The sequence below is a fragment of the Camelina sativa genome, chromosome 6, assembly GCF_030686135.1.
Source record: "Camelina sativa cultivar CO46 ecotype springtype chromosome 6, ASM3068613v1".
In the NCBI taxonomy this organism is placed as follows: Eukaryota; Viridiplantae; Streptophyta; class Magnoliopsida; order Brassicales; family Brassicaceae; genus Camelina; species Camelina sativa.
Genome location: NC_141885.1, coordinates 26,061,913 through 26,087,081, shown reverse-complemented (window position 1 = coordinate 26,087,081; position 25,169 = coordinate 26,061,913). Strand labels below are relative to the sequence as shown.

The following is a 25,169-nucleotide window of genomic DNA, read 5'->3' as shown; positions in this document are numbered from 1 at the left end:
TCACTGCACACAAAGCGAAGAGACAGAGAAGCCAGAGAGAGAGAGAGAGAGAGAGAGAGTGGGGGAAAAAGCGAAGAAGACGCAGATTCCATTCAATTTAGGGTTAGCGCTTCCCCTAATTTGGAAACCTAGTCTTGTTTCCGGATCGGACGAAACGAGAGAACGAAGTTAACGAGAATGGGCGCGAATTCTATTCCCGTGGATGCAACCATTGATCTCGATGAGCAGATCTCGCAGCTCATGCAGTGCAAGCCTCTCTCCGAGCAACAGGTGCCTGCAACTTTCTCCTTAGACCTTACCCTTTGACGTTTTCTCCACTTTGAACTTGGGTTGTATCGATGATTGGATCTGATTTTTTAATGTTTTTTTTTAATTATTATTATTCCTCTGTGTTTGAGGTTTCTTCGGGTTTGGGATTAGCAGATTTGATTTGGAGAGTTTCGATTATCATTTAAAATGAACATCTTTCGGAAAAATGTTAGATCTTGGCGTTTGTGTATATTCTCACGGATGTTCATTTCCACCGCAGTTTTATGGTTTGGAGAATTTGGTTTGATGATGAATGTTAGCTGCATCGGGTTCTTAATATCTAAGCTCGTGTATTTATGTGCCTGGTAATGTGATTTGATGTAGGTGATAAAAGTTTTTGTCTGTTTTTCATAAATAGCTTTTAGATTAGTGGGTAATGGTAGAAATGTTAAAGGAAAACAGTTTTTTTTTCTATGGTGTGTGAGATATTGCAACTTTACTAACGGACCAATACTAGTAGCTGATATCAAGGATCAATACTTGTTTGGCGTTTTTTTTTTTCTGTTTACTGAGTTTGCTGCGTGTGTCATGTTGAGTTCTGTTAGTGTATTTCCAAGTCATGTGTTTTGATAGTGATTACTTTACTGGTAATCCCGTATCTCCATAAAGTGGTGAACGTCATATGAAGTATTGTGTTATTTTTCTTTAGGTTAGAGCATTATGTGAGAAAGCCAAGGAGATCTTAATGGATGAAAGCAACGTTCAGGTTAGTTCTTGGTCTTGCATATTTCTTTGGTCGAGTAATTCTTTCACCATACTTGGTGATTATATTTTCAGTGTGGTAGCCATGAATTCAATAACTCTTTCTGTTCCTGTTTGCAGCCTGTGAAAAGCCCTGTGACAATCTGCGGTGATATTCATGGACAGTTCCATGATCTTGCTGAGCTTTTCCGTATAGGGGGAATGGTAATAGATGTTACTATGTTCTTTTTCAGCATGCATTTTGTCTATGAATTACCCCGATTGTGCATTTTGGTTCTGGTACTGATTTTTGTTTAACCATGTATAATTAGGTCTACAAATCTTACAATATATTCGTTTTTCTCTTTTTGCAGTGCCCTGATACCAATTATCTGTTTATGGGAGACTATGTGGACCGTGGTTATTATTCTGTTGAAACTGTTACGGTACGAGAATTAAATATACAGACTTCCTTTTCTTTTCTCGCTAATTGTTCTGCAGGTCTTTTATATTGGTAAATATATATTGTTTGCATGATGGATAGTTTCTTTTTGTACAACGTGAATATTTTGGGTCTGAATATGAAGTATGTTAATACAATTTCTCGTTTTTATTCTGTTTCAAGCTGTTAGTCGCCTTAAAGATGCGATATCCTCAGCGAATCACTATTCTTAGAGGAAATCATGAAAGCCGTCAGGTAAAGTAATGCTTGAAGTTTCTATAACTCTGTTTCCACTTGTAAACCCCCCACCTTCTGATGTTAGATACAGTACTACATTGTGTCTCCATTCATTATCCATCGTTTAGATCTTGGTTAATATACATTTTTTCTTATAAATATTTGGTTTTGTCTACAACATACTTTTTGTTTGTTGGTTTATACTTTTCTATCATCCTACTCTTATATCTTACACAGCTTTTCTTCTTGTCTTCCTTCTAGCAGATTACTCAGGTTTATGGATTTTATGATGAATGTCTGCGAAAGTGAGTCTTCTGGAAAAACCCCTTATTTTGTAGATGCTGTTAATTGCATGCAAGTAATTCATTTGTATCATTAGCATTACTCTTGTGTTCATTTTCGTTGTTGCTATCTTTTGTGTGTGTGTGTTTTAGTCTGTCCTGTTTCTGTTAATCTTTCAGGCTTCCGATTGCTTGCGTATAATACTGGTTATCTATTGTATTATCTTACTCATTCAAGTTTGCTGATATAGGTATGGCAATGCAAATGTTTGGAAAATCTTTACAGACCTCTTCGACTATTTCCCGCTGACAGCCTTGGTTAGTACCTATCATATCTCAGACATTTCTTCTACTTTTTTGTTGGTGGGGTTCACATAAGTCTATCTTAGTCCCCTGGTCATGTAATATAGATGAACTGTTCCTTGTCTTGTCCTGGTGTATTATTTGAACTGAAGTATTGGCTTTGTACTGTGCTGTCGTATTTCTTTTGCTAGTGTCACAGCAATTGCAAGACGTTAGTATTCTGAAAAACAGAATGGAAGATCTTTTATAAATGGAAGATTACATGTATGAGTTATCTGACTAAACAGATGGTGTTTTCTACACAAATTTATGGGTTACATCAAATCATTATGTTATTCCATTACAGGTTGAGTCAGAAATATTTTGTCTTCATGGTGGATTATCTCCATCTATCGAGACCCTTGACAACATAAGGAATTTTGATCGAGTTCAAGAAGTGCCCCATGAAGGGCCGATGTGTGACTTATTATGGTCTGACCCCGATGACCGATGTGGTTGGGGCATCTCTCCCCGTGGTGCCGGATATACCTTTGGTCAGGTAATTACAAGTCTTATGGCTCAGAAACGGTCCTGACTCTCTCTCTTTTTTTAAAGCAAGTGTGTAATTGACTTTTATCATTTTTGTCATTTCTTTCACTAGGATATATCCGAACAATTCAATCACACAAACAGCTTAAAGCTGATTGCCCGAGCTCATCAGTTGGTTATGGATGGATACAACTGGGCTCACGTAAGAATGCAACTATAAACCCTTCTCTTGCATTGTCAAAAAGAAAAAAACCCCCTTCTTTTGCATAGCTTTGCAAGGCTTAACATTTTTTGCTCACTTTAATTGTCTTCCCTATCAAACAGGAGCAAAAAGTGGTTACTATATTCAGTGCTCCAAACTATTGTTACCGCTGTGGGAACATGGCCTCGATTCTTGAGGTCGACGACTGCAGGAACCACACCTTCATTCAGGTCTTTCCCCAAAACCCACATGTCTTGTCTGTAATAAAATTAGTGTAGAAGAATGATCAAAGCTAACTTAAGTGTATAAAAAAATGTGATTGCAGTTCGAACCAGCACCGAGGAGAGGAGAACCAGACGTTACCCGAAGGACACCAGACTACTTTCTGTGATCACTGGACACAGACTCATCTCAGTCAGCAGCTGCAGCCACCCACAAGTGAAAAGTCAGAGTTGGTAACTTGAGCTGGTTCTATTCGTTGTACTCAGGTTGCTCTGTTTTAAAATTCAACTTAGTCCCACCACCGGAATATAATGTGTATTATAGGCGAAGAAGGCTCTCTTATCGTCCTCTATAACCAAAAAAAAAGGAAAAGAAAAAAAGAGACCCCTTATGGACATTGTTTGGTTGATGTTATTAGCTTCTTTCTTCTTCTTCTTCTTCTTCTTCTCTTCCTTCTGCATCAGAATGTGTTTTCATGTGAGAGATCTTCTAATTTTTATTTCACGTAATTTGTCCTTGAACTTCTCCGATTTTTTAAAGTTGTTCTGTTTATTTGTATTACAAAACTTGATATAAGACCATCTCAAGTGATGCTTCGAATACTTTCATTTTGAAGATGAAAATGAATATATCTATTCTTAAATTGTGCTTCATTTTCATCTTCAAAATGAAGGATTGAATAGTGTATATCTTCGTATTTGAAGGTACACTATTCTTTTGCAGAAAAAAAAAAACAATTCATCTCTTCATATTTTTAAGGTGGTCCTTTTATTCACAAAATGGTCCTTGAAATTATAACTAGTTTTATTTTGTACCTAATAAAATTTATATATATATTTTTCCAATTAATTTAATTTTTTTTTATATTTTCATTTTCTCCAATCAAATTACTACGTAATAATAACTTATATTACATAGAAAACAAACATCATATTAATATAAAACTTAAAATATATGATAAATACCAACATTAAAGTTAAAAAACATATCATAGATAAATTAACAACTTAATAATCTCGCAGTTGATGTTATGCAATGTGATTTTATTTATAATAATGTTTACATTATTATATAATTTGTTGAACTATTTCGTACTACAAAATAAATGGGTAAAATTTATAAATTTAGAAAGTTAAAGGTATTGTTTATAATTTGTTGATAAAATAGAGATAGAATATACTTAAAATATTCTTTTTGAAATAGAAAATGAAGGAAACCGTTGGATCAACTAGTTCGACTATGAACCTTCTCTTGACTTACTATTCCTATTTGAACCCCACTGAAGGTTTGGTGGTACGCATGTCTATTGCATCGAGTATCGGATAAGATTAGGCCTTCTACATAATGTATAGAGCCGTAATACAGTCTAAATGCTGTTACAGAGTTGTAGCTCTTGGAACCAGAAGGTTAGGCAGTTACAGAGATGTACAGCTAAAGTTTCTGTTAATGAGGTTGAGTCGAAGGGTGTGAAGGTATCCGGACTGATCTTCTTGTTATTATATATTGGTTGATCAATAATTAAAGAATTGGTGTTTGTTTTCAATCAATAATTGCATAGAACAAGAGAGAATTGATCTTATCAATTGCAATAAGGCCTACAAAGAGACATAGAAGGGCAATTCCACAGTAATGTGTCAAAAGAAAGGATAAACACGTAGTAGTGTGACAAAGATACCTAAAACATCAACAAAAGATTCTTTAAAAAAGAAGAAGTGAAAATGAAAGCCATATACGCAAGTCGTAACGTAACAACAATGAACAGTATAGTTCAGAAAGATTGTGATCAGTGCTAAATCTTGGGTATTTATCAAAAGAGAACGACAACAGCAGCAGCATCCTATTTGAAATCCACACGTTTTGTTGGCCATTGAAGGTTTGAGAAGAAACAAAACAAAACCAAAGACTATAAAACATGCAATATATAGTACGTATAACATGACGTGTTTTGCACCGAAGACAATCATATATAAACTGTGCAAGACATTAAGGTGTCATGGACGGATGGATTTAAATTTATAGGAATTTCGTAAAAAATGTGAGCCTCGTAATACCACTATACATAGTCGTAGACAGCGGTTCTTTGGTAGTCAAGATTGCATGGATTGTGCTTGTGCGGTCCACTCCACGATCTACTAGAAAATTATTGATCGATATTGCAACTTTATATATTTATTTATTTTTTGTACATATCAAAACACTTTGATCAGTAACATTTGAAATTTTTGATAGTATCATTCAATTTCTAAGTTCTAACGTCATTAAAATATACATACACAAGTGTGTTTTCGTCCCCCAAAGAAGCGTTTCCAATATTTCTTTTGGCTATGTTTCCATTTTAGTTGTTTCTTAAAATACTGTTTCTGATAACCTTATAGGAGAACGATACCAAACACGCGTATAATTTTGGTGAAACACGTGATACCTTTTTTTGACAACAAATATTTTTTTTTGTAATGTTATTTGTTCTGATTTCCTTATTTTTAATAATAATATTTCCGATAATCATAAGCTTATATAGTCAAGCTAATATATTGTCATATAGATTTCCATTTCCGTGATCATCTCACATTTGGTCTTGATGATTTCTATATACTTTACCATTTTTTTAATAGATTTGATTCCTTATCTTGATTTTTTTAATATATTTCTGATAATAAACTTTAAAAAAAAAACATGTTTAACTCTGTAAAAATATAATATAATATGTTACCAATTAGTGATGATTTCTATATACTTACCATCTTTTTTAAATAGATTTGATTCCTTCTATTGATTTTTTAAATGTATTTCTAATAATAAAGTTTCAAAAAAACATGTTTAACTCTGTAAAAAAATAATTCATCACTTGAAATATGTTACCAATTAGTGATGATTTCTATATACTTTACCATTTTTTTAAATAGATTTGATTCCTTATATTGATTTTTTAAATGTATTTCTAATAATAAAGTTTCAAAAAAACATGTTTAACTCTGTAAAAAAATAATTCGACACGTATAATATGTTACCAATAAGTGAATATGAAATTTGAGAACAATAGTGCATCCACGTCGTTTTCCAAGTTGGATTTCTATATATATTTATATTATTATTAAAAAGAAAAGTTAATAATTACACCTTTATATAAATAAGAGAGACTACTTACTTGTTAAAGTGGAAGAACAGGCTTTTTGGCCGCTTCTGCTTGGACTCATATATCAACCAAAAAAAAAAAAAAAAGCAAAAGCAAATTGAATATGATCTGACTTCTCCACCACCACGGGAAGAGAGATATACGAGAGAGAGAGACGAGTCCAAACTACTTGTTGTGAGTGACGGAGCTGAAACTCGTCGACAGTAGTAGTACTTAGTTTTAGCTGTTGATTTCTGTGTCATCGGAGATCGGAATCTTCTCTCTTCTTGGTTGGGAGCTTGTAGAAGGGGTGGAGAGATCAAGCGACGGGTCGTGATAGGTTTTGCTGTATGTCAGTAGATTGTGTTGAAACTGATTTTGGTGGATTTGGAGAACTCGTTAACCCTATTCAATGGCCTCAGCTTCGAAAAAGACGACGGCATGTCCTCACCACGGTGGCTCTTCTTCTTCTTCTTCTTCTTCTCCGCCTCCCAAACTCCTCTCCGCTGCGCCTGATTCCGTTTCTGGATGGTCCGACGGTGAGGATCAGCGCGCCTCTAAGGTTGCTTTGGACTCCATAATCCGCCCTGTCGATTCGCTTCCTGATCCTGCCAAGAAACCTGCTAACAAAGGTAATCTTACGACGCTCTGCCTTTTGGGATTTTGGGATTTGGATCTTGATCGTTTGATTTTGATCATTGTATTTATCTATTAGATCGCGATTTGTTTGAGTTGGTTGAGTTCTTGTTTCACTGGAATTTTTTGATGATGTTTTTACTTTCTTGTGAAATTGTTGTGTACTTGATGGCTTCTTGTGAAATTGTTGTGTACTTGAGATCTAACTGTTGTGATTGTGGTTGCTTTGAAGCTGATTTCTGTTGTGATCACATTGTACCAATGCAGGCATTTCTGTGATGCCAAGAACTGAAACCAAGCACCCTTTGGATCCTCTATCTGCTGCAGAAATTTCAGTTGCTGTGGCTACTGTTCGCGCTGCTGGTGCCAACCCTGAGGTGCAGAAACTTTATATTCGTTTGCATCTAGCATGATTTATAGTGATAAATTTGATCAACTAATTGGATTTTACTGAAACTGTTTGATATTTTCTTTTTGTCAGGTTAGGGATGGCATGCGTTTCATTGAGGTGGCTTCAGTGGAACCAGAGAAACATGTTGTGGCGCTTGCAGATGCTTACTTTTTCCCTCCGTTCCAGCCTTCACTCCTTCCAAGAACCAAATCTGGACCTGTCATTCCGATGAAGCTCCCTCCTAGGCGAGCGAGACTTGTTGTTTACAACCAAAAGTCCAATGAGACAAGTGTATGGATTGTGGAGTTGTCTGAAGTTCATGCTGTCACTCGGGGTGGCCATCACAGGGGAAAAGTTGTTTCCTCAGAAGTTATACCTGATGTTCAGCCACCCATGGTATGTTTATGGAATTGGATCTCTAAGTGAATTTTATATGCTACAGTAGTTTCCAGTTTCTCAGTTTAGATACTCGTGGTTTTAGGATGCGGCTGAATATGCTGAATGTGAAGCGATTGTCAAAGACTTCCCTCCGTTCATAGAGGCAATGAAGAGGAGAGGTATAGAAGACATGGATCTAGTGATGGTTGATCCCTGGTATGTTAACAACATCATGGATTCTACTGAAAGTTGTTAATTAAGGTGTACAATTTCCCTAAGTCTGCCTCTAAATGTATTGTGCAGGTGTGTGGGATATCATAGCGAGGCTGACGCTCCTAGTCGTAGGCTTGCAAAGCCCCTTATATACTGTAGGACTGATAGTGATTCCCCTATGGAAAATGGCTATGCTCGTCCAGTTGAGGGAATTTATGTACTTGTAGACATGCAAAACATGGTGGTGATTGAGTTTGAAGACCGTAAGTTTGTGCCACTCCCCCCACCTGACCCTTTGAGGAATTATACCCCAGGTGAAAGTAGAGGGGGTGTTGATAGAAGCGATGTGAAGCCTCTCCAGATTATTCAACCTGAAGGTCCAAGTTTTCGTGTTAGGGGTTACTTTGTCGAGTGGCAGAAGGTAGAATTCCATTAATAGCCTAATTGAAACCAAGTGATTATGCTTGAGCTTATTTCTAAATTGGCTGAACATTTTGTTTTGCAGTGGAACTTTCGAATTGGGTTCACTCCAAGAGAAGGTTTAGTCATACATTCGGTAGCATATGTTGATGGCAGTCGAGGTCGAAGGCCTGTTGCACACAGGCTAAGCTTTGTGGAGATGGTTGTGCCTTATGGCGATCCCAATGAGCCACATTACAGGAAAAATGCTTTTGATGCAGGGGAGGACGGTCTTGGAAAAAATGCACATTCGCTTAAGAAGGTTTGTAATCAATTTTTTTTCTTTTTTTCTTTTGTGGTTTGTGTGTGTTCTCATTCTCCAGTTAGATCTCAGTTTGTGTTTCACAATTGGTTTTTATAGGGGTGCGACTGTCTGGGATCTATCAAGTATTTTGATGCCCATTTCACAAATTTCACTGGTGGAGTTGAAACTATTGAGAACTGTGTTTGCCTGCATGAAGAGGACCACGGAATTTTGTGGAAACATCAGGACTGGAGAACAGGATTAGCCGAAGTGCGAAGATCTAGGAGGCTAACTGTCTCTTTTCTGTGTACTGTTGCTAACTACGAGTATGGGTTTTACTGGCACTTCTACCAGGTAAGTAGGAATGCGTGATTGTTCATTTCTAGAGTAAAGCAGATATAAGTCATATTTGCATATAATTTCTTTAGGGAAGACAAATGATATGTCTCTGCATTAGAATAAATCCTGAGTTTAGAACGGCGGCTCACAACTTTTTAAGCCTCAACACTCTTGAGCATTGATTTACAGCGCTGAATCCGAGTTTCATTTGCTGATTTGTGGTACCATCTTTTTAGATATCTGAAGACCAATATCATTTTATGTCTTCATTGTCTAAATGTAGGATGGGAAAATCGAAGCTGAAGTAAAACTTACTGGTATCCTCAGTTTAGGAGCGCTGCAGCCAGGAGAAACTCGAAAGTACGGTACTACTATTGCTCCTGGCTTGTATGCACCAGTCCATCAACATTTCTTTATCGCTCGCATGGATATGTCTGTTGACTGTAAACCTGGTGAAGCTTTTAATCAGGTATCTTTACTCTGCTGCTCTTCTCTTCTTGTTGTTGTTAACTTACATATGTGGTTTATTTTCTCAGTTTTTAGGAATGGCATTGGTAGCTTATGAATTTTAGAAGTCCCTATAATTCTTGAAAATAAATCTTAGATACATGTTGCCAGGTGATTTTGCTATATAGTCAGCTTATTCCTCTTTTATCTGTAGGTAGTTGAGGTAAATGCTAGAGTTGACGAGCCTGGTGAGAACAATGTCCACAACAATGCGTTTTATGCGGAGGAGAAGTTACTTAGATCAGAGGCAGAGGCAACGCGTGACTGTGACCCTTTTTCTGCTCGCCATTGGATTGTAAGCATTCCGAACCTTGCATAATCTCGTTCACTATTTATCATCTGAAAGCGTTAATTTATTGCATGTTTAACTTTCACATTGTCATATTGTCCATGCTCGTTCCCGTCTTTGTACCATCCTTGTTTCTGGCACCACTTATGATTATTTCATCCTTAACTATCTACTAGTCTCATCGTCGAGTGAATTCGGGAGAATAGATCACGTGACCATCTTAAGTTTCAGTCATGTCCTTATATAGTCATACTTGAGTTGCATTACCAAAAACTCATCTCACAGTTTCCTTGACTATGATTCATACCTGAAGAATAGATGGGGTATACTTATGCAAGATGTATATTCAACACAACTCGTTGTAATGTGTTGTCAGGTAAGGAACACGAGGACTGTAAACAGAACGGGCCAATTAACGGGATACAAACTTGTTCCTGGTTCAAATTGCTTGCCATTAGCTCGACCCGAGGCTAAGTTTCTAAGAAGAGCCGCTTTCCTGAAGCACAATCTCTGGGTTACCCGTTACGCCCCTGATGAGAAGTTTCCTGGAGGAGAATTTCCAAACCAAAACCCACGTGCTGGTGAAGGTCTTGCCACATGGGTGAAACAGAATCGCTCCTTGGAAGAATCTGACGTCGTTCTTTGGTATGTATCTTTCTTTCACTTAGCTAATTCACTTAAATCTTCCTAGCTACCAAAATTTGTTATTTGAACGTGGAATTTTCATTTGACAGGTACGTGTTTGGGATTATACATGTTCCTAGACTTGAAGATTGGCCGGTTATGCCCGTCGAACATATTGGTTTCACGCTAATGGTTAGTCAGATCTTTTGTCTGGTAACATTGATAAAAAAAAAACTTAAATTATAAGACAAACAGTCACTTATAATATGTTTTGTATTTTGGGTAAACACAGCCACATGGATTCTTCAACTGCTCACCGGCCATAGATGTGCCACCGAATCCATGCGAGTTGGATACAAAGGACAGTGAAGTCAAAGAGGTTGTAGCACCGAAACCTCTTCAGACTGGTTTACTTTCAAAGCTTTGAAGAAGACAGATTTTATTTCTCCTTTCCTTTAAATAAAATGGCTCAAATCAGTTTCGAATTTGGACCTTTCGTTTGTTTGGTGTGTGTTTGCAAGACTGAAAAACTTGTCATTGGAAATAATTTGGAATGCTATTCTTCTTTCACATTAATGTCGTTTATAAATAAAAAATAAGCTGGTCTGAGAAAATTTTAGGTGATGAAAGGTACATTATATCATCTTCCCGTTTGTATATTGGAATCGCGTATTCAAAAAAGCATTCTATAATTAGTTTTCCAAATATTTATTTAGCTCAAATTCTGTAACTTTTGTCTACAAATTATTTGTTTAGCTCAAACGCTATTGGAACTATTCCGTTGACATACTGATAAAAGTCCTCGGCCGTTTTCTGACCAAATTTTTGTAACTTTTGTGATTTTGTCACATCCCACAACTTAAGAGAGAAATTTAAAACTAACTTTTTAATTAATACAATATTTACAATAATACCATTGGCCTATTAAAACTAAGATAATAACAAAATATCTCGTAGTGGTTATATATATATATATATATATATATATATCTTTAGATGATTTTCTCTTCTTTTTTTGTTAATACAACGATCCATTATAAATTAAGATTATTTCTTCTTAACAAATATGTTTTTTTACTCTGCTTAACATATATATAAAAAATAAAATATTCACATTTATTATATTATCTTAAATTTATTATAATTTCTAACTAACGTATTTTTGTTTTGACAAACTAGAATTGTTATTTCCTTAAAATCTTAGGATTTTACATTTTTTTTTAGATTATTAATTTATTATTATCTAGTAGGGGGTTTTGAGAAATTCCCTTTTCATTAATTGGTCTCCTTTTTAAGTTAGGGCTTTGAGAAGTTCCCTTTTCTCATTAAAAAGGAGTTTTTTTTTTCTTATATATAGTTTGTGCCTCTATAAATAAACCGAGACCTGTGAAAGTAACAAACAAAGTTTTTGACAATTTCAGTCTTTGGTCTCGAAGTAACAAACTCTAAGAAAGCTTTCAAATCAACTATGGGGTTGAATAATCAAGTGCAGAGGAAATCGAGTTTCAGGTTTGAGATAGATAACTTTTCGGAGAAGGAAGCTGCGATAGCTTCTCAGGCATTCGTGAGCTACGGATGTGAATGGTAAAAGAGAAAGAATCGGATCTTTAACTAGTTTTTTTTAATTAAATTTTCTTTTTCTCCATATTCGAGATCGAGAACATGCATGTTCTCTAATATCGATGAATACGATTTTACGCAGCACTAATCAAAAAGTTTCTTTTTAATTAAAACAGTACCTAAAAAGGGTTTAGTATTTAATTTGTTTTAGTTTTTTTTTTCAGGTACATCCGAAGGGAGATAGGCTTTGCGATGATCACTTGTCTTTGTACCTATACGTTGCAAACCCTAAATCATTGGGAAGTGAATGGAAAAGGAAAACCAGTTCTCAATTCGTTCTGTTAAGTCAATCCAACAAAGAGCTCTTCAAGTCACCAAGTAATAAATCCTTTATATATCCTTCCATGTTTGAAACTTTTTCTTCTTCTTTAATTTCCTTTAGTTGAAATTTCATTCCCTTCTGAAATTTACGAACGGTCTAGCCTAGATTTCAGGATATATGGGGAGAAATAGTAAAAATAGCTCACGCATCGTATTTAGCTTTTAAGACCCTAAAGACCCCACACTTTTCATTTAGCTAATTTTGTGATGAGTTATACTCGAGGGTTTTTGATGAAGAAGTTAACTTTTTTTTTTTTTTTTTGTATGTGTTTCACAGTTGGACAGGTTTTGTATAGTGATAAGTGTACAGGCTGGGGTTACCGAAAGACCTTGCCTCTTAAAAAGCTTCAGGAAAAAGGGTTTTTGGAGAAGGATAGACTCATTGTTGAAGTCTACATTACTCGTGTTGAAGTTGTTGATAGAGAAGGCAGACTTGTATCAGAGAACAAGGAGACTATAGATGTCAACGGTTTTCAGGTTTTTGCTTCTCAGGTAGGCTAAAAAGGGTTTTTTTTTTCTTCTTTTGGTTTTGTACATGCCTTTTGTGTGGTTGCTTATTCGGATTCCTTTTATGAGTAACAGAAACAAATATTTCCTTGGCATGCAGGTTACTTTAGCAAGAAAGTTATTCACAGAGCACCCAGATATTGCAGAAGATTTCAAACCAAAGAACCAAGTGGTGAAGACCGAATACATGAATGTCCTTCTCAACCTCATTGAGACACTTAACAGGCCTTCAGAGAATCACTCAGAGATAGAGCTAAGCAATGCTCACAGTGAGTTGAGTGAGCTGATGGAACAAGGCTTCAAGCTGGGCTGGTTGCAGTCAAAGCTTGATGAGGTTTCCTTGAAGAGGAAGAAGGCAGATGCGGATGTCCAACAACTCGATGAACGTGTTAAGAATCTTGAGCAGATGAACTTGGAATTCAAGCTGGACTGTTTGAAGACAAAGCTTGAGGAGGTTTCCTTGGAGAGGAAGAAATCAGATGATGCTGATGGTTCTCGGGTCAAAGAAATGGAGGCACGCATCAAGAATCTTGAGATGGTTGTGTCGGATCTCAAAGTTAAACTAGACAAGGATGAGGCCAAATCTTTTGCTGATGATTTTGAGTTGATGGAACCGGTTGATTGACGTAGAGATCGTCCTAATAGTCTAAGAGATTCAGCTTTATTGATCTCAAAGTTAATCCTTTATATATATTTTTGATGGTTTTATGATTTGTTTTTTATATGCGCCACTTTTGCTTTCAATCATATTTGGGTTTAAATAATGTGTTATGGATCCAATCCTAAAGTTAGCAAGAAAATTAATTCTCCTTGAACTCACTCAAGTTTTCACGTATGAGATGGATACCTTCTCAAAGATGCAGATGGAAACAGGAGAAGAACATATTTGTCTTTTGATTCGACAACGCTCATATCATATAAAGGGTACTAACATCATTAACTTGGGACATTCCTCTGTTTTTGGACCGGTTTGAAACTAATTGATATGTTCTCATTTTCTCTAATCAGATCTCGGTTTGCGTTTTAACAGTCAGGTTTTATTAGGGGTGTGACTATCTCGGATATGTTATAACCTCTTTGATTCTTTAACCTATTTTTACTTTCAAAGCTTTGAAGAAGACATATTTAATTTTTTTCTTTTCTCTTGATAAATTGGAGACGTTGCTGCTGTGTATGCAAGCCTGAAAACTTGTCATTGGAATATATTGGAGACGTTGCTGTTTCTCTTAAGTTCTTCTTTGGGCCTTTTTTTTGTTTTGTTTGGTGTGTGTTTTGCTAGACTGAAAATTTGTCATATGGAATAAAAGTATTATTTTTCTTTCAATTTATCGTAAAATATGTTTGCCTGAGAAGAATTTAGGTGATGAATGGTATATCATATTTCCCGTTTTAAAAGAAAAAAGCATCATACGATTATTCGACAATCTACTATTTCGTATAAATTCAGAATTTTACTCTCTCGCTCTCCCATTATAGAAGAGTTTTTTTTGGCTAAAAGTATAAAGATTAAGAAACAATAAATTTTTATCATTTAAAAAAATTAAACCAATAGAAAAATATAGTGCAGAACTCAATTAGTTAAAAATATTAAATAAATATAAATTGTGCAAAGAAACTTAATAATATGTAACAAAGAAAAAGCCTAAAAATCCAATATATATTGGGGAAAAGGGACTATAAGAATTTATGGGCTGTAGGGTATATATCAAATATTCAATAAAGTGTCTTAAATATATTTTTGTATACAAATTAAATCAGTGATATCAATAGCTATATTTTGGACTAAAACTCTTAAATGCAATAATTAAAGATTTTAAAATTATCTATACTAACTTAAATATTAGATTTACCAAAATTTCTTAAAAATTAGAAGTTGTATAAATATTTAAATTGATTATAATATCTTTTGCCAAAATTATTATATGTTTCAAAAAGTAAATAACTAAATAAAAGTTTTGTAATTTCTGTCATAATTAATAATTTAGGACAACCTATAATTATTATTTCCACTTTACTTAATTACTCATATTAAATTTTCTTTTATCTAGTAAGTAATTAAGAGAGAGGTAATTGGTTTCCTTTTTTGAGTTAAGAGTTTTTGAGAAGTTTTTCTTATATATATAGTTCGTGCCTCCTCCTCTATAAACCCGAGAGGGCTTTAATTTATCTGTGAAAGTAAGAAACAGAAGTTTTTGATTATTTCAGTCCTTTGCTCTCGAATCAACAATGGGGAAGAATCAAGTGCAGAGGAATTCGAGTTTTAGGTTTGAGATAGATTAACTTCTCGGAGAAGGAAGCTGTGATAGCGTCTCAGATATTCGTGAGTCACCAATGCGAATGGTAATATGAGAAAGAAGAATCGGATCTTTAAATAGTTTTTGATTATATATGTTCCTTTTTTCTTCTCTTTATATTCGAGAACGATATGTTCTCAAAAATTGATGAATTCGATTTACATAGCACTAATAAAAAATTTAAAAATTCAGGTATCTCAACGTTTATCCGAAGGGAGATAGTCTTTGTGGTGATCACTTGCCTATGTTCTTGTACGTTGCAAATCCTAAATCATTGGGACAGGGATGGAAAAGGAAAGCTAATTTTCGATTCGTTCTGTTAAATCAATCCGACAAAGAGCTCTACAGTTCACAAAGTAATAAATTTATATATCCATGCATGTTTGAAACTTTTTCTTCTTGTTTTCCTTTTGTTGAAATTTCATTAGCTTTTGGAATTTACAAACGGTCTAGTGTAGATTTCAGAATATAGGTGGAGAGACCAAGAGTCTCTTACTCTCTTGGATGTTATGAATTGAGGTCTATTTCTACATATATATGGGCGGAGGACTAGTAGAGATAGCTCACGCATCGTGTTTAGCTTATAAGACCCTAACTAAGACCTTACACTTTTTATTTAGCTTTTGTGATGAGTTATAATACTCTAGGGTTTTTGTGGACTTGGTTTCGGTATCCAACTCTTAGATTAAGCCTACCTTAACTATAGGATGTTGTTGATAGGTCTAAACAAAGGTTTGAATCTTGAAGAGGCAGCACCTATACATAAGCTAGCCTGTGACTGATGAAGAAGTTAAACTTTTTCTGTCTTGTTTTTTTCTTTTTCTCTGTGTTTCACAGTTGGACAGGGTTTGTATAGTGCTAAGTTTACAGGCAAGGGTTTCCGAAACACATTTCCTCTTAAAAAGCTACAGGAAAGAGGGTTTTTGGAGAATGATAGACTCATCGTTGAAGTCTACATTAGTCGTGTTGAAATTGTTGATGGAGAAGGCAGAGTTGAATCAGAGAACAAGGAGACTCTAGACATCAACGGTTTACAGGTTTTTGCTTCTCGGGTTAGTTATAAAGGATCTGTTTCTTCTTTTGATTTTGTGCCTTTTGTGGTTTGCTTCCTTTCTGAGTAACATGAACATATTTTTCCTTGTTGGCATGCAGGCTGCTTCAGCAAGAAAGATATTCATAGAGCGCCCAGATATTGCAGAAGATTTCAAACCAAAGAACCAAGTAGTGAAGACGGAGTACATGAATGTCCTTCTCAACCTCATTGAGACACTTAACAAGCCTTCACAGAATCACTCTGAGAGTGAGCTAAGCAATGCTCAAAGTGAGTTGAGTGAGCTGATGGAACAAGGCTTCAAGCTGGACTGGTTGAAGTCAAAGCTTGATGAGGTTTACTTGAGGAGGAAGAAATCAGATGCTGATGTCCAACAACTCGATGAACGTGTTAAGAATCTCGAGCTGATGAACTTGGACTTCAAGCTGGACTGTTTGAAGACAAAGCTTGACGAGGTGTCCTTGGAGAGGAAGAAATCAGATGATGCTGATGGTTCTCGAGTCAAAGAAATGGAGGCACGCATCAAGAATCTTGAGATAGTTGTGTCGGATCTTAAAGTTAAACTGGACAAGGATGAGGCCAAATCTTTTGATGATTATTTTGTGTTGATGGAACAGGTTGACTGGACGGAGAATACAAAGTTTTATTAGAATTTTAGGCACTTCGATTGTGTTGTTACTTGTTAGAGTACTGGGAGCTTTTCACCAAGGTTTTCATGTTTAAAATAAATAAAGAAATAAAGAAATAAAAAAATAAGAGGAGAGAAAGAGAGATGTTTGAGAATCTAAAATATAATAATTAGATAGTAAAGTTGTGCGTTATTTATTTTAAAATTTTAAATTAGATAATAATGTTAAAACAAAATGAATATAATTTTATTGATGAAAACTCCATTATGAGAAACTTCCACTTTAGTTTGGATGCTCTAAGGTAATTCAGTTTATGTCGTTATTAAGCTCACTCACGTGTCCGACCAAAATTTTGTTTACAACTTTCATTGCATCCACTGAGAACTTACTGACGAATTCAAAACTAAATTTGGGTTAATAAACCTTTTACACTATTACGTAATAAATATTGTAATAAACACCATTGGCTCACTAAAGTTAATATAATAACAAAAAACTGATATGGTAATAAATATCTTTAATGATAAAAATATATATATTGATATTTTTGTTGATGCATGTAAGAGCATCTTTATTGGTAGGTTTGTATTTTTGGGGTTCTTAAATTTTTTAGTATTAAAAAGTGTACTTTTATAAAATAAGAACTTTTTGTTTGTTAATTAAAATTCTACTCCTCCAATGGTAAACTCTTATAAGTGAGGTTCTTAGTTTTGAAAAAAAAAAAATTAATGTTTAAATGTTTAAACAATGAAGATTTTATTATTGCATTTCATAAACTTTTAAACATACAAAACACAAAAGCATATTAAAATAGAAATAGAAATTACAAATGGGAAAAAAGTTTAGTTGTAATCTTGATATGTGCCAAAATACAAAACCAAAATCAGAATAGGACAACTCAACAAACCATAAAACATGATAGTGTTTGAGACCATCCATACCAAGAGTAAGCACATTGGCAGGAGAGTTAGTGAGTTCTCTCCCGAAAATCACACCGTAAGAAACATCATCATCATACTTCAGCTTCTTCTCTAGCGCAGGACCAGTTCCAAATCCAATGATATCAACAGACTTCAAAGATGGTTTCTTTGATTCAGACTTATACCTACTATCTTCAAACAAACCAAGCACTATGCCTATAGACACAAACACCCAAAATCAGTTCCAAAACCGTAATAAACAAGACTCAAGCTTCTCTTGTTACTAACTAAAGTTACCTGAAGTTAAACCTGATGCAGAACTAAGCTTAGACTCATCAGAAACACTTGAAGCAAGCACAACAGCAACAATACTAGATTGAGAAGCTTTAGAAACTGTAACTACAGCATCACCAAGGCTATGGCTAGGTTCCAGAAAAGAGGCCGAGAGTATGACCCATGGTTTAATTTTCGCAATGAAATAGTCTCATTCGTCCCCAAGGTGTACAGCTCCATAGCATTGTGAAACACCTATATCACTGTGAAGTCTATGGCTAGGTTCCAGAAAAGAGACTTGTACCTTAGATTGGGGAATCAATTGTTTTGCGCAGTATGGTTCTCTCTCTGGTGAAATTGATTCCTTGACACCAACCACTTTTATTTCATGAATCTCCTCTACGACCTGTTGAGAGTCTTCTTCACACATAATCAAGATCTCTCATCTCTATATCATATGATTCATATCACACACAATCCCATCCACACGTTTCACAATTCAATTCTAAAGATAAACAAGATGAATCCTACATAAAGATTATTACGAGCATAAGTTATTTTGGTACATACGCGCTACCTCCTTCAATGAACCGCTCAGCCAAGATAGCATTTTGGCAAGTAAATTCACCAAAGAGGGGAATCCTGCATCAGAAAACAAAATGACACACAAGTATGTTGTGAGTTGTGGATGCATTGTATGTACCATGAGATAAGCCAAGAGATATGAATAGATAAGCAAGACACGAGGCTGATGCTTCCACAAAAGGTTTACAAGCATTTAGAGTGGTTAAAATGGCAAAAAGAGTTGCACCTCAGCTGCTTAAATAATCCAGGAACTGGGGATGAAACAGTCAGTGGACTATTAAGAATCGCAGTTTTGTCAACCTTCCACAAAAGCTGAGAAGCTATACCAACCTGAGAAAGCAAGTCAGGTTACGAAAGATACAACCTGACACCCTAAGAACCAAATGAAAGATGATAGTCAGAAAAAAATTGAACTATTCTCTGTCTGGGCAGAATTGCTCATATAACACTATTTCTACAATTAACATATAGACCACAAAACTGTATGGAAACTTTTCTCTGTTAATGTTAACCTCGTCACAACGACCAAACTGAAGCATCTCTTTACCAGACATACCATAGGAAGCAAGATGCAAAACACAGTCCGCTCCATCTAAAGCCTTATCTACATCTACTTTCTTAGTCAAATCCCCTGTTTCATCATCATCATCATCATCAATTCCACTAAAATTGACAAGAGAGCATTGTTTGTGATCTACCAACTAATTCATAGGATTTGAGATTTAAGAAATTAAGAGATCAGATCGATGGAATTCAAAGGTTAGATAGAAAAAAGGGATCGATGGGATTGAAACCTTGGATGCAGAGAACGCCACTGATTCTGAGATCATCGGACCAAGGAGAAGAGTCGCGGAGGTCGAAAGAGCGGACTTGGCGAGCTCCATGGCGAACGAGCTCTAAGCAGAGGGCGGCACCGACGAAGCCGAGACCTCCAGTGACGACGAAGGTGTTACCTTCGACTCCTTCGTTCTCACTCCTTCACCGATTGGTTCCGATTTGAGAGAAAAATCTCTCCCGATTGCAGAGGCGAAAAAAAGAGAGAGAAGAGGAAGAACAAGAAACAAGAGAAGTTTTTTTTTTTGATAACAAAATCTTCGTCCAATCAGAAACGAATACGTCACCACCTCTTAGAGATTCTTAAACCTCCTAAATAAGAACCGAATTCTTATTATTTTCCTATTTTTTTATTTATTTTTAATCATAGTTATGCTAAGAGTTCGTTCTAAAAGCTCCCGACAAAGAAGCTCTAACGATCTTAATAAAAAAGAATTCCGGTGATTTGAGTATTATTGGCGTTACAGTAGTTTATAGGTTTGTATATATCATTTGAGGAAAAAAAAGGTTTTGTATATATCATACAATTATGTATATCTTAAATAGTTTTTTTTAAGTATCTTTTTTGTATACCAATAGTAATATTTTGGACTTAAACTCTTTAATTAAGAAGGCAATAACTAAAAGCTATTGAAATTATCTATAATATTTTAAAATATAGAATTACCAAACATTCTTAACATGTTTAAAGAAGCAGAAAAACATAATAATAGAATTAAACAATGTAATTACTTATGATCATATTGGTTAGGACAAAATACAATTATTAATTTGGTACAAAAAATATTATTTATACATATTCGTAATTATCAAATTGTTTTTTAATCGGTAAAACAATATTTAATTAATCAGTTAGGATTAAATTACTCCTTTTTATGTTGGGATTTTGAGAATTGTTTTACTTGTTTGCCTCCTCAATATATAAACAGAGAGGGTTTCTCATAATATATATCTTTTTTTCTTTCTCGATCGACGTAACAAAATCTAAGAAAGCTTTTGAATCACATATGGGGAATCAAGTGCCAAGGGCTTTCAGGTTTGAGATAGATAACTTCTCGGAGAAGAATGCTGAAATAACGTCTCCTATATTCATAAGCGGCGGATGTGAATGGTAAAACGAGAAAAATCGAATAGTCAGCTTTACAACAACAAAATTAATACTAATAAAGAGTTTAATCTTTGTTTTTATATTCTTTCAGGTATTTCACACTTCATCCGAAGGGGACTTGTCGTTGTAATAGTTACATGTGTTTGTTCCTAAACCTTGCAAATCCTCAATCATTACCAACTGGATGGAAAAGGAAAGCTAGATGTCACTTCCTTCTGTTGAATCAATCCGGAAAAGTGCTCTACAGATCACAACTACCTAATAGTAATGAAGTTATATTATATGTTAGGCCTTAGCTAGACTCATGTTTGCGATCTTTAAGAGGCGGCAACTATACATAGGCATGTGATAAATGAAGTAGTTGACTTAAAACTTTTTTTTTGTGATTTTCTTTCGACAGATGAAAAACGACCACGCCACAAGTTTTGCGCTAAAACACCTTCCTGGGGAAGGACAATGACCTTGCCTTATAGAAACCTTACTGAATATGGTCTTTTGGAGAAGGACAAGCTCATCGTTGACTTCTATATTAGTGACGTTGAACTTGTTGATAGAAACGGCAGAGTTGTATCAGAGAAGGAGACTGTGATTATAAATGGTTTCCAGGTTTATGCTTATCTGGTAAGTTAACAACAAGGACCTGTTTCTTCTTCTGGTTTTGTGCTTTATGTGGGTTTGCTTCTTGGCGTATAGACTCAGATTCCTTTTATGATTAAACAATAATATTGTACTTTTACGATCCTTGGCAGGCTACTTCAGCAAGAAAGATGTTTGCGAAGCACCCAGACATTGCAGAAGATATCAAACCAAAGAACCAATTCGTGAAGAATGAATACATGAATGTCCTTCTCAACCTCGTTGAGACACTTAACAAACCTTCACAGAATCACTCAGAGATTGAGATACGAAATTCTCACAGCAAGTTGAGTGAGCTGATGGAACAAGGCTTCAAGCTGGACTGGTTGAAGGCAAAGCTTGATGAGGTTTCCTTGAAAAGGAAATCAGGTGCTGATGATGTCCAACGACTCGGTGAACGTGTTAAGAATCTTGAGCTGGTGAAATTGGACTTAAAGCTGGATTGTTTGACGACGAAGCTTGAGGAGGTTTCCTTGGAGAAGAAGAAATCAGATGATGCTGATGGTTCTCGGGTCAAAGAAATGGAGGGACGCATCAAGGATCTTGAGATGATGGTGTCAGATCTCAAAGTTGAACTGGGCAAGGAGAAGGCCAAATCTTCCGCTGATGATTTTTTGTTGATCGACTAGGTTGATTGACATAGAGATATGGTACTAATAGTCTAGAGATTTGGCTTTTATAGAAATATCTGCTTTTAATTATGTCGATGGTTTTTTTTTTTTTTTTTTTTTCATTTTTTATATGCACTACTACTTTGGATGCTTTCCGTGAATCTTTTTTTTTGAGTTAATGTGTTATGGCATCTAATCCAAAAGTTAACGAGCAAATTAATGATACTCCTTGAACTCACTAAATTTTTCACGTATGAGATCGATAAACTTCTCGAAGAGTGAAGATACCATATCATGTATTTTTCTAGCGGCGGCTGCAAATGGCAAAAGAAGAACATGTCTGTCCTTTGATTCAACGCTCAACAACATCAACTTGGGACCACCTTCCTCTGTTTTTGGTCCATTAGATTAAGAAGATTTGAAATTAATTGATGTGTTCTCATTCTCTAATCAAATCCCGGTTTGCGTTTTGGGATGTATCAAGTACTTATGTCCATTTCATAATTTTAATTTACTGGAGGAGTTGAAACAGTTCTTTTTTGTGAAAGAGAGGGGTTGAAACAATTGAGATCTGTGTATCTTTTCGCATGATGAGGGCCTAGATTTTGTGGAAACATCAAGACCTATGGTGACACAACGAAATAGACGTATTATATAGGGTTCTTCGGCTGAAGGGACTTGTGTATTCTTTTTATTAATGGGCCCAAAAAGCCCATTAACAGATGTTCGATTAGCCGCACAATCACGTAATTGGTTTCTTTTTGAGTTAGGGTTTAGAGAAAGTGTTTATTTTCTTTTTGCGTCCTCTCATCTATATATATATATAGACAAAGGGGACTATACGAAACGAAGCTGCTTAAAATTTCTTATTTTTCTCGAGTCAACAAAATCAAAGGGAAGCGTTTATAGGTCATCAAAGATGTGGAATCAGAAGCCATGTTTCAGGTTTGAGATAAACAACTTCTCGGAGAAGGAAGCTGCCCAAATGTCAAAGGTGTTCGTGAGTGGCGAACAGAGTGTCTGAGAGATTCGTAATTTTCTCGAAGTAACAAAATCTAAGGAAGCGTTTTAGGTCAAATATGTGGAGTCATAAGCCGAGTTTCAGGTTCGAGATCGATAACTTCTCGGAGCAGGAAGCTAAGATAACGTCTCAGACATTCGTAAGTGGTGGATGCGAGTGGTAAGAATCGGTTTTTTGATTAGCTTTGTTATTAAATTCTCTCAGTGTTCAATAATAGCGTACGAGTTCTCCAAATCTTGATGAATTTGATTGTACGCAGCACTAATTTAAAAGGGTTTAATCAAAACATCAAAAGGGTTTACTATTTGTTTTATATATTTTTTTAGGTATCTCACTCTTTACCCGAAGGGAGAGACTTTTAGGTATCAGCACTTGTCTTTGTTCATGTCCGTTGCAAATTCTAAATCATTGGGAAGGGGTTGGAATAGGAGTATTGATTATTACTTTGTTCTGTTGACTCAATCCGACAAAGAGCTCTACAGATCAGCTGGTAATGAAGCTATATATCCTTACCGGCCATGTCTAGATCTTGTTTTTGTTCTTTCTTTTTTCCTCTTTTTGGTATTTGACATTCTCAATTAATTTATGTAGGCATGTGATTTAGAAGTTAACTCTGCTTTTTTTTTTTTTTTTTTTTTTTTTTTTTCATAGTTTAAAAGCAAACAGAGTTTAAGGAGAAGTCCCCGAGCTGGGGTTTCCGAAAGACCTTGCCTCAAAGCAAGTTTCAGGAAAAAGGGTTTCTCGAGAACGACAAGCTCATCTTTGAAGTCTACATTCAAATTGTAGAAGCTTATGATGTTGAAGGAGGAGGTATATCAGAGAAGAAGGACACTGTGGATATCTGCGGTTTCAAAGTTTTTGCTTCTCAGGTAAGTTGAAAAGGATCTGTTTTTGCTTCCTTTATAGGGTTTGCTTCTTGGCATACATATTCATACTTAGCTTTATCTTGGTAGGCTAACTCAGTGAGGAAGATATTCTCCGAGCACCCAGACTTGGCAGAAGATTTCAAACTAAAGAACCAAGTGGTGAGGATGGAATACATGAATGTCCTTGTCAACCTCATTGTGACACTTCACATAGAATCACTCAGAGTCTGAGCTAATCCATGCTCGCAGTGAGTTGTGTGAGCTGAAGGAAGCAGGGTTCAAGCTGGACTGGTTGCAGTCAAAGCTCGATGAAGTTTCCTTGAAAAGGAAGAAAGCAGTTGTTGATATTCACCAACTCGATGGGCGTGTTAAGAATCTTGAGCAGATGAAATTGGATTTCAAGCTGGACTGTTTGAAGACAAAGCTTGAGGAGGCTTCCTTGGAGAGGAAGAAATCATATGAAGCTGATGGTTCTCGGTTCCAAACACTAGAGGAGCGCGTCAAAAAACTTGAGCTGATGGAATTGGACTACAAGTTGGACTGTTTGAAGACAAAGCTTGAGAATGTTTCCCTGGAGAAGAAGAACACAGAGGCTGATGGGTCTCGCGTCCAACAACTAGAGGAAAGCGTGAAGAATCTTAAGATGATGGTGTCACATCTCAATGTTGAACTGGACAAGAAGAAGGGGAAAACTTCTGATGATGGTTTTTTGTTGGTCGACGACGAGGTTGCTTAATGTGGAGATTAAGTTATATATAGAGAGATCTTTACTAGACAATATCCTCTGTTTCCTTTGTTTCATTTTTATGTTGCTTTCTGAATCCTATAATAGTCTAGAGATTCGGCTTAATCGAAAGACCTGGTTTTGTTGATTTTTCATTTCTTTGTTTTTATCTTAGCTTTTGGTCACTTGTTAACGATTCTTCTGATTTGATATTATTTACTACTACCATGTTATTAGGGCCGCTCATGTTAATACAAACTAATTCTATTTAGAATGGTTCTTCATCCTATTTAGAAAACAAACCAAGGACTGCTTTTGATAACAAGTGCCTCCTCTGTATCGTCTAGTTTTTACTTACAAGCTGTTCCAAACAAATATGGTTGGGGGCTACCTCAAAAGCTTGAACATCATCATCCGCCTACTGAATTGGGAGGCGACTATTCCGTGGCTTCCACATAGCACAACAAACAGTATTCTAAGAAGATTCACTTATTTTCTTGGGTAGTTACATCTATAAGATTTGAGGAAAAGATCATGAATCTTCGCTGTCACGCACAAACTACAAGCAGTGGACAAACAAAGAGTTGAGGAACATACACTATTTTCACCAACACAATCGAATAATTGCAACCAATATGATATGTATCCGCACATCATGTTATATGGTAGCGAAGCTCATAGTTTGGACACACCATTATATCAAGGTGTTAAAATCTCTTATAAGGTTTGCTTTATATATAAAAAAAAAATTATGACATTATTAACCAAAAAG

At 35.6% G+C, this 25,169-nt stretch overlaps 6 protein-coding genes and 1 pseudogene across 55 annotated transcripts; 6 read left to right on the top strand and 1 right to left on the bottom strand.

Annotated features, from left to right (window-relative positions):
* The first annotated feature begins 24 nt into the window (after positions 1-24).
* Positions 25-3,726, top strand: LOC104793174 (serine/threonine-protein phosphatase PP2A-3 catalytic subunit). The gene is made up of 11 exons (XM_010519473.3): positions 25-270; positions 959-1,015; positions 1,132-1,215; positions 1,365-1,436; positions 1,616-1,687; positions 1,934-1,974; positions 2,202-2,268; positions 2,600-2,791; positions 2,894-2,983; positions 3,106-3,213; positions 3,309-3,726. Exons 1-11 carry the CDS (start codon positions 178-180, stop codon positions 3,372-3,374), a joined length of 942 nt encoding a protein of 313 aa, XP_010517775.1. The 5' UTR covers positions 25-177; the 3' UTR covers positions 3,375-3,726.
* Positions 3,727-6,311: 2,585 nt separating this feature from the next.
* LOC104793173 (amine oxidase [copper-containing] zeta, peroxisomal) lies at positions 6,312-11,011 on the top strand. Its single transcript, XM_087454819.1, has 12 exons — positions 6,312-6,949; positions 7,221-7,330; positions 7,435-7,740; positions 7,826-7,938; positions 8,026-8,356; positions 8,441-8,656; positions 8,756-8,992; positions 9,261-9,446; positions 9,639-9,779; positions 10,150-10,418; positions 10,508-10,589; positions 10,690-11,011. Exons 1-12 carry the CDS (start codon positions 6,730-6,732, stop codon positions 10,822-10,824), a joined length of 2,346 nt encoding a protein of 781 aa, XP_087310945.1. The 5' UTR covers positions 6,312-6,729; the 3' UTR covers positions 10,825-11,011.
* Positions 11,012-11,812: 801 nt separating this feature from the next.
* On the top strand, positions 11,813-13,625 carry LOC104699407 (MATH domain and coiled-coil domain-containing protein At2g42480-like). Its single transcript, XM_087454823.1, has 4 exons — positions 11,813-11,984; positions 12,175-12,335; positions 12,616-12,830; positions 12,946-13,625. Exons 1-4 carry the CDS (start codon positions 11,866-11,868, stop codon positions 13,468-13,470), a joined length of 1,020 nt encoding a protein of 339 aa, XP_087310949.1. The 5' UTR covers positions 11,813-11,865; the 3' UTR covers positions 13,471-13,625.
* A 1,365-nt stretch (positions 13,626-14,990) lies between these two features.
* On the top strand, positions 14,991-17,015 carry LOC104699406 (MATH domain and coiled-coil domain-containing protein At2g42480-like). The gene is made up of 4 exons (XM_087454824.1): positions 14,991-15,185; positions 15,332-15,495; positions 15,977-16,191; positions 16,292-17,015. The coding sequence occupies exons 2-4, from the start codon at positions 15,384-15,386 to the stop codon at positions 16,838-16,840; spliced, it is 876 nt and encodes a 291-aa protein (XP_087310950.1). The 5' UTR covers positions 14,991-15,185; positions 15,332-15,383; the 3' UTR covers positions 16,841-17,015.
* A 543-nt stretch (positions 17,016-17,558) lies between these two features.
* LOC104793172 (uncharacterized) lies at positions 17,559-19,756 on the bottom strand. 50 transcript variants are annotated; one of them, XR_015559956.1, is made up of 6 exons: positions 19,392-19,756; positions 19,154-19,228; positions 18,824-18,927; positions 18,583-18,654; positions 18,037-18,418; positions 17,559-17,955 (listed from the first exon to the last, which is right to left on the bottom strand). XR_015559956.1 is itself a non-coding variant. In XM_087454827.1 (5 exons), exons 2-5 carry the CDS (start codon positions 19,187-19,189, stop codon positions 17,950-17,952), a joined length of 264 nt encoding a protein of 87 aa, XP_087310953.1. In that variant the 5' UTR covers positions 19,190-19,228; positions 19,392-19,719; the 3' UTR covers positions 17,559-17,949. The 50 variants fall into 50 exon arrangements, 2 of the variants coding, with proteins under 2 accessions (XP_087310953.1, XP_087310951.1); XR_015559955.1 differs by having other exon boundaries at positions 19,110-19,228; positions 19,392-19,720; XR_015559951.1 differs by having other exon boundaries at positions 17,559-17,890; positions 18,024-18,460; positions 19,110-19,228; positions 19,392-19,719.
* Positions 19,757-20,438: 682 nt separating this feature from the next.
* Positions 20,439-21,809, top strand: LOC147943006 (MATH domain and coiled-coil domain-containing protein At2g42480-like). The gene is made up of 4 exons (XM_087454828.1): positions 20,439-20,542; positions 20,631-20,811; positions 20,963-21,160; positions 21,289-21,809. The coding sequence occupies exons 1-4, from the start codon at positions 20,439-20,441 to the stop codon at positions 21,802-21,804; spliced, it is 999 nt and encodes a 332-aa protein (XP_087310954.1). The 3' UTR covers positions 21,805-21,809.
* Positions 21,810-22,721: 912 nt separating this feature from the next.
* On the top strand, positions 22,722-24,460 carry LOC104699403 (MATH domain and coiled-coil domain-containing protein At2g42480-like; annotated as a pseudogene).
* Positions 24,461-25,169: the final 709 nt, after the last annotated feature.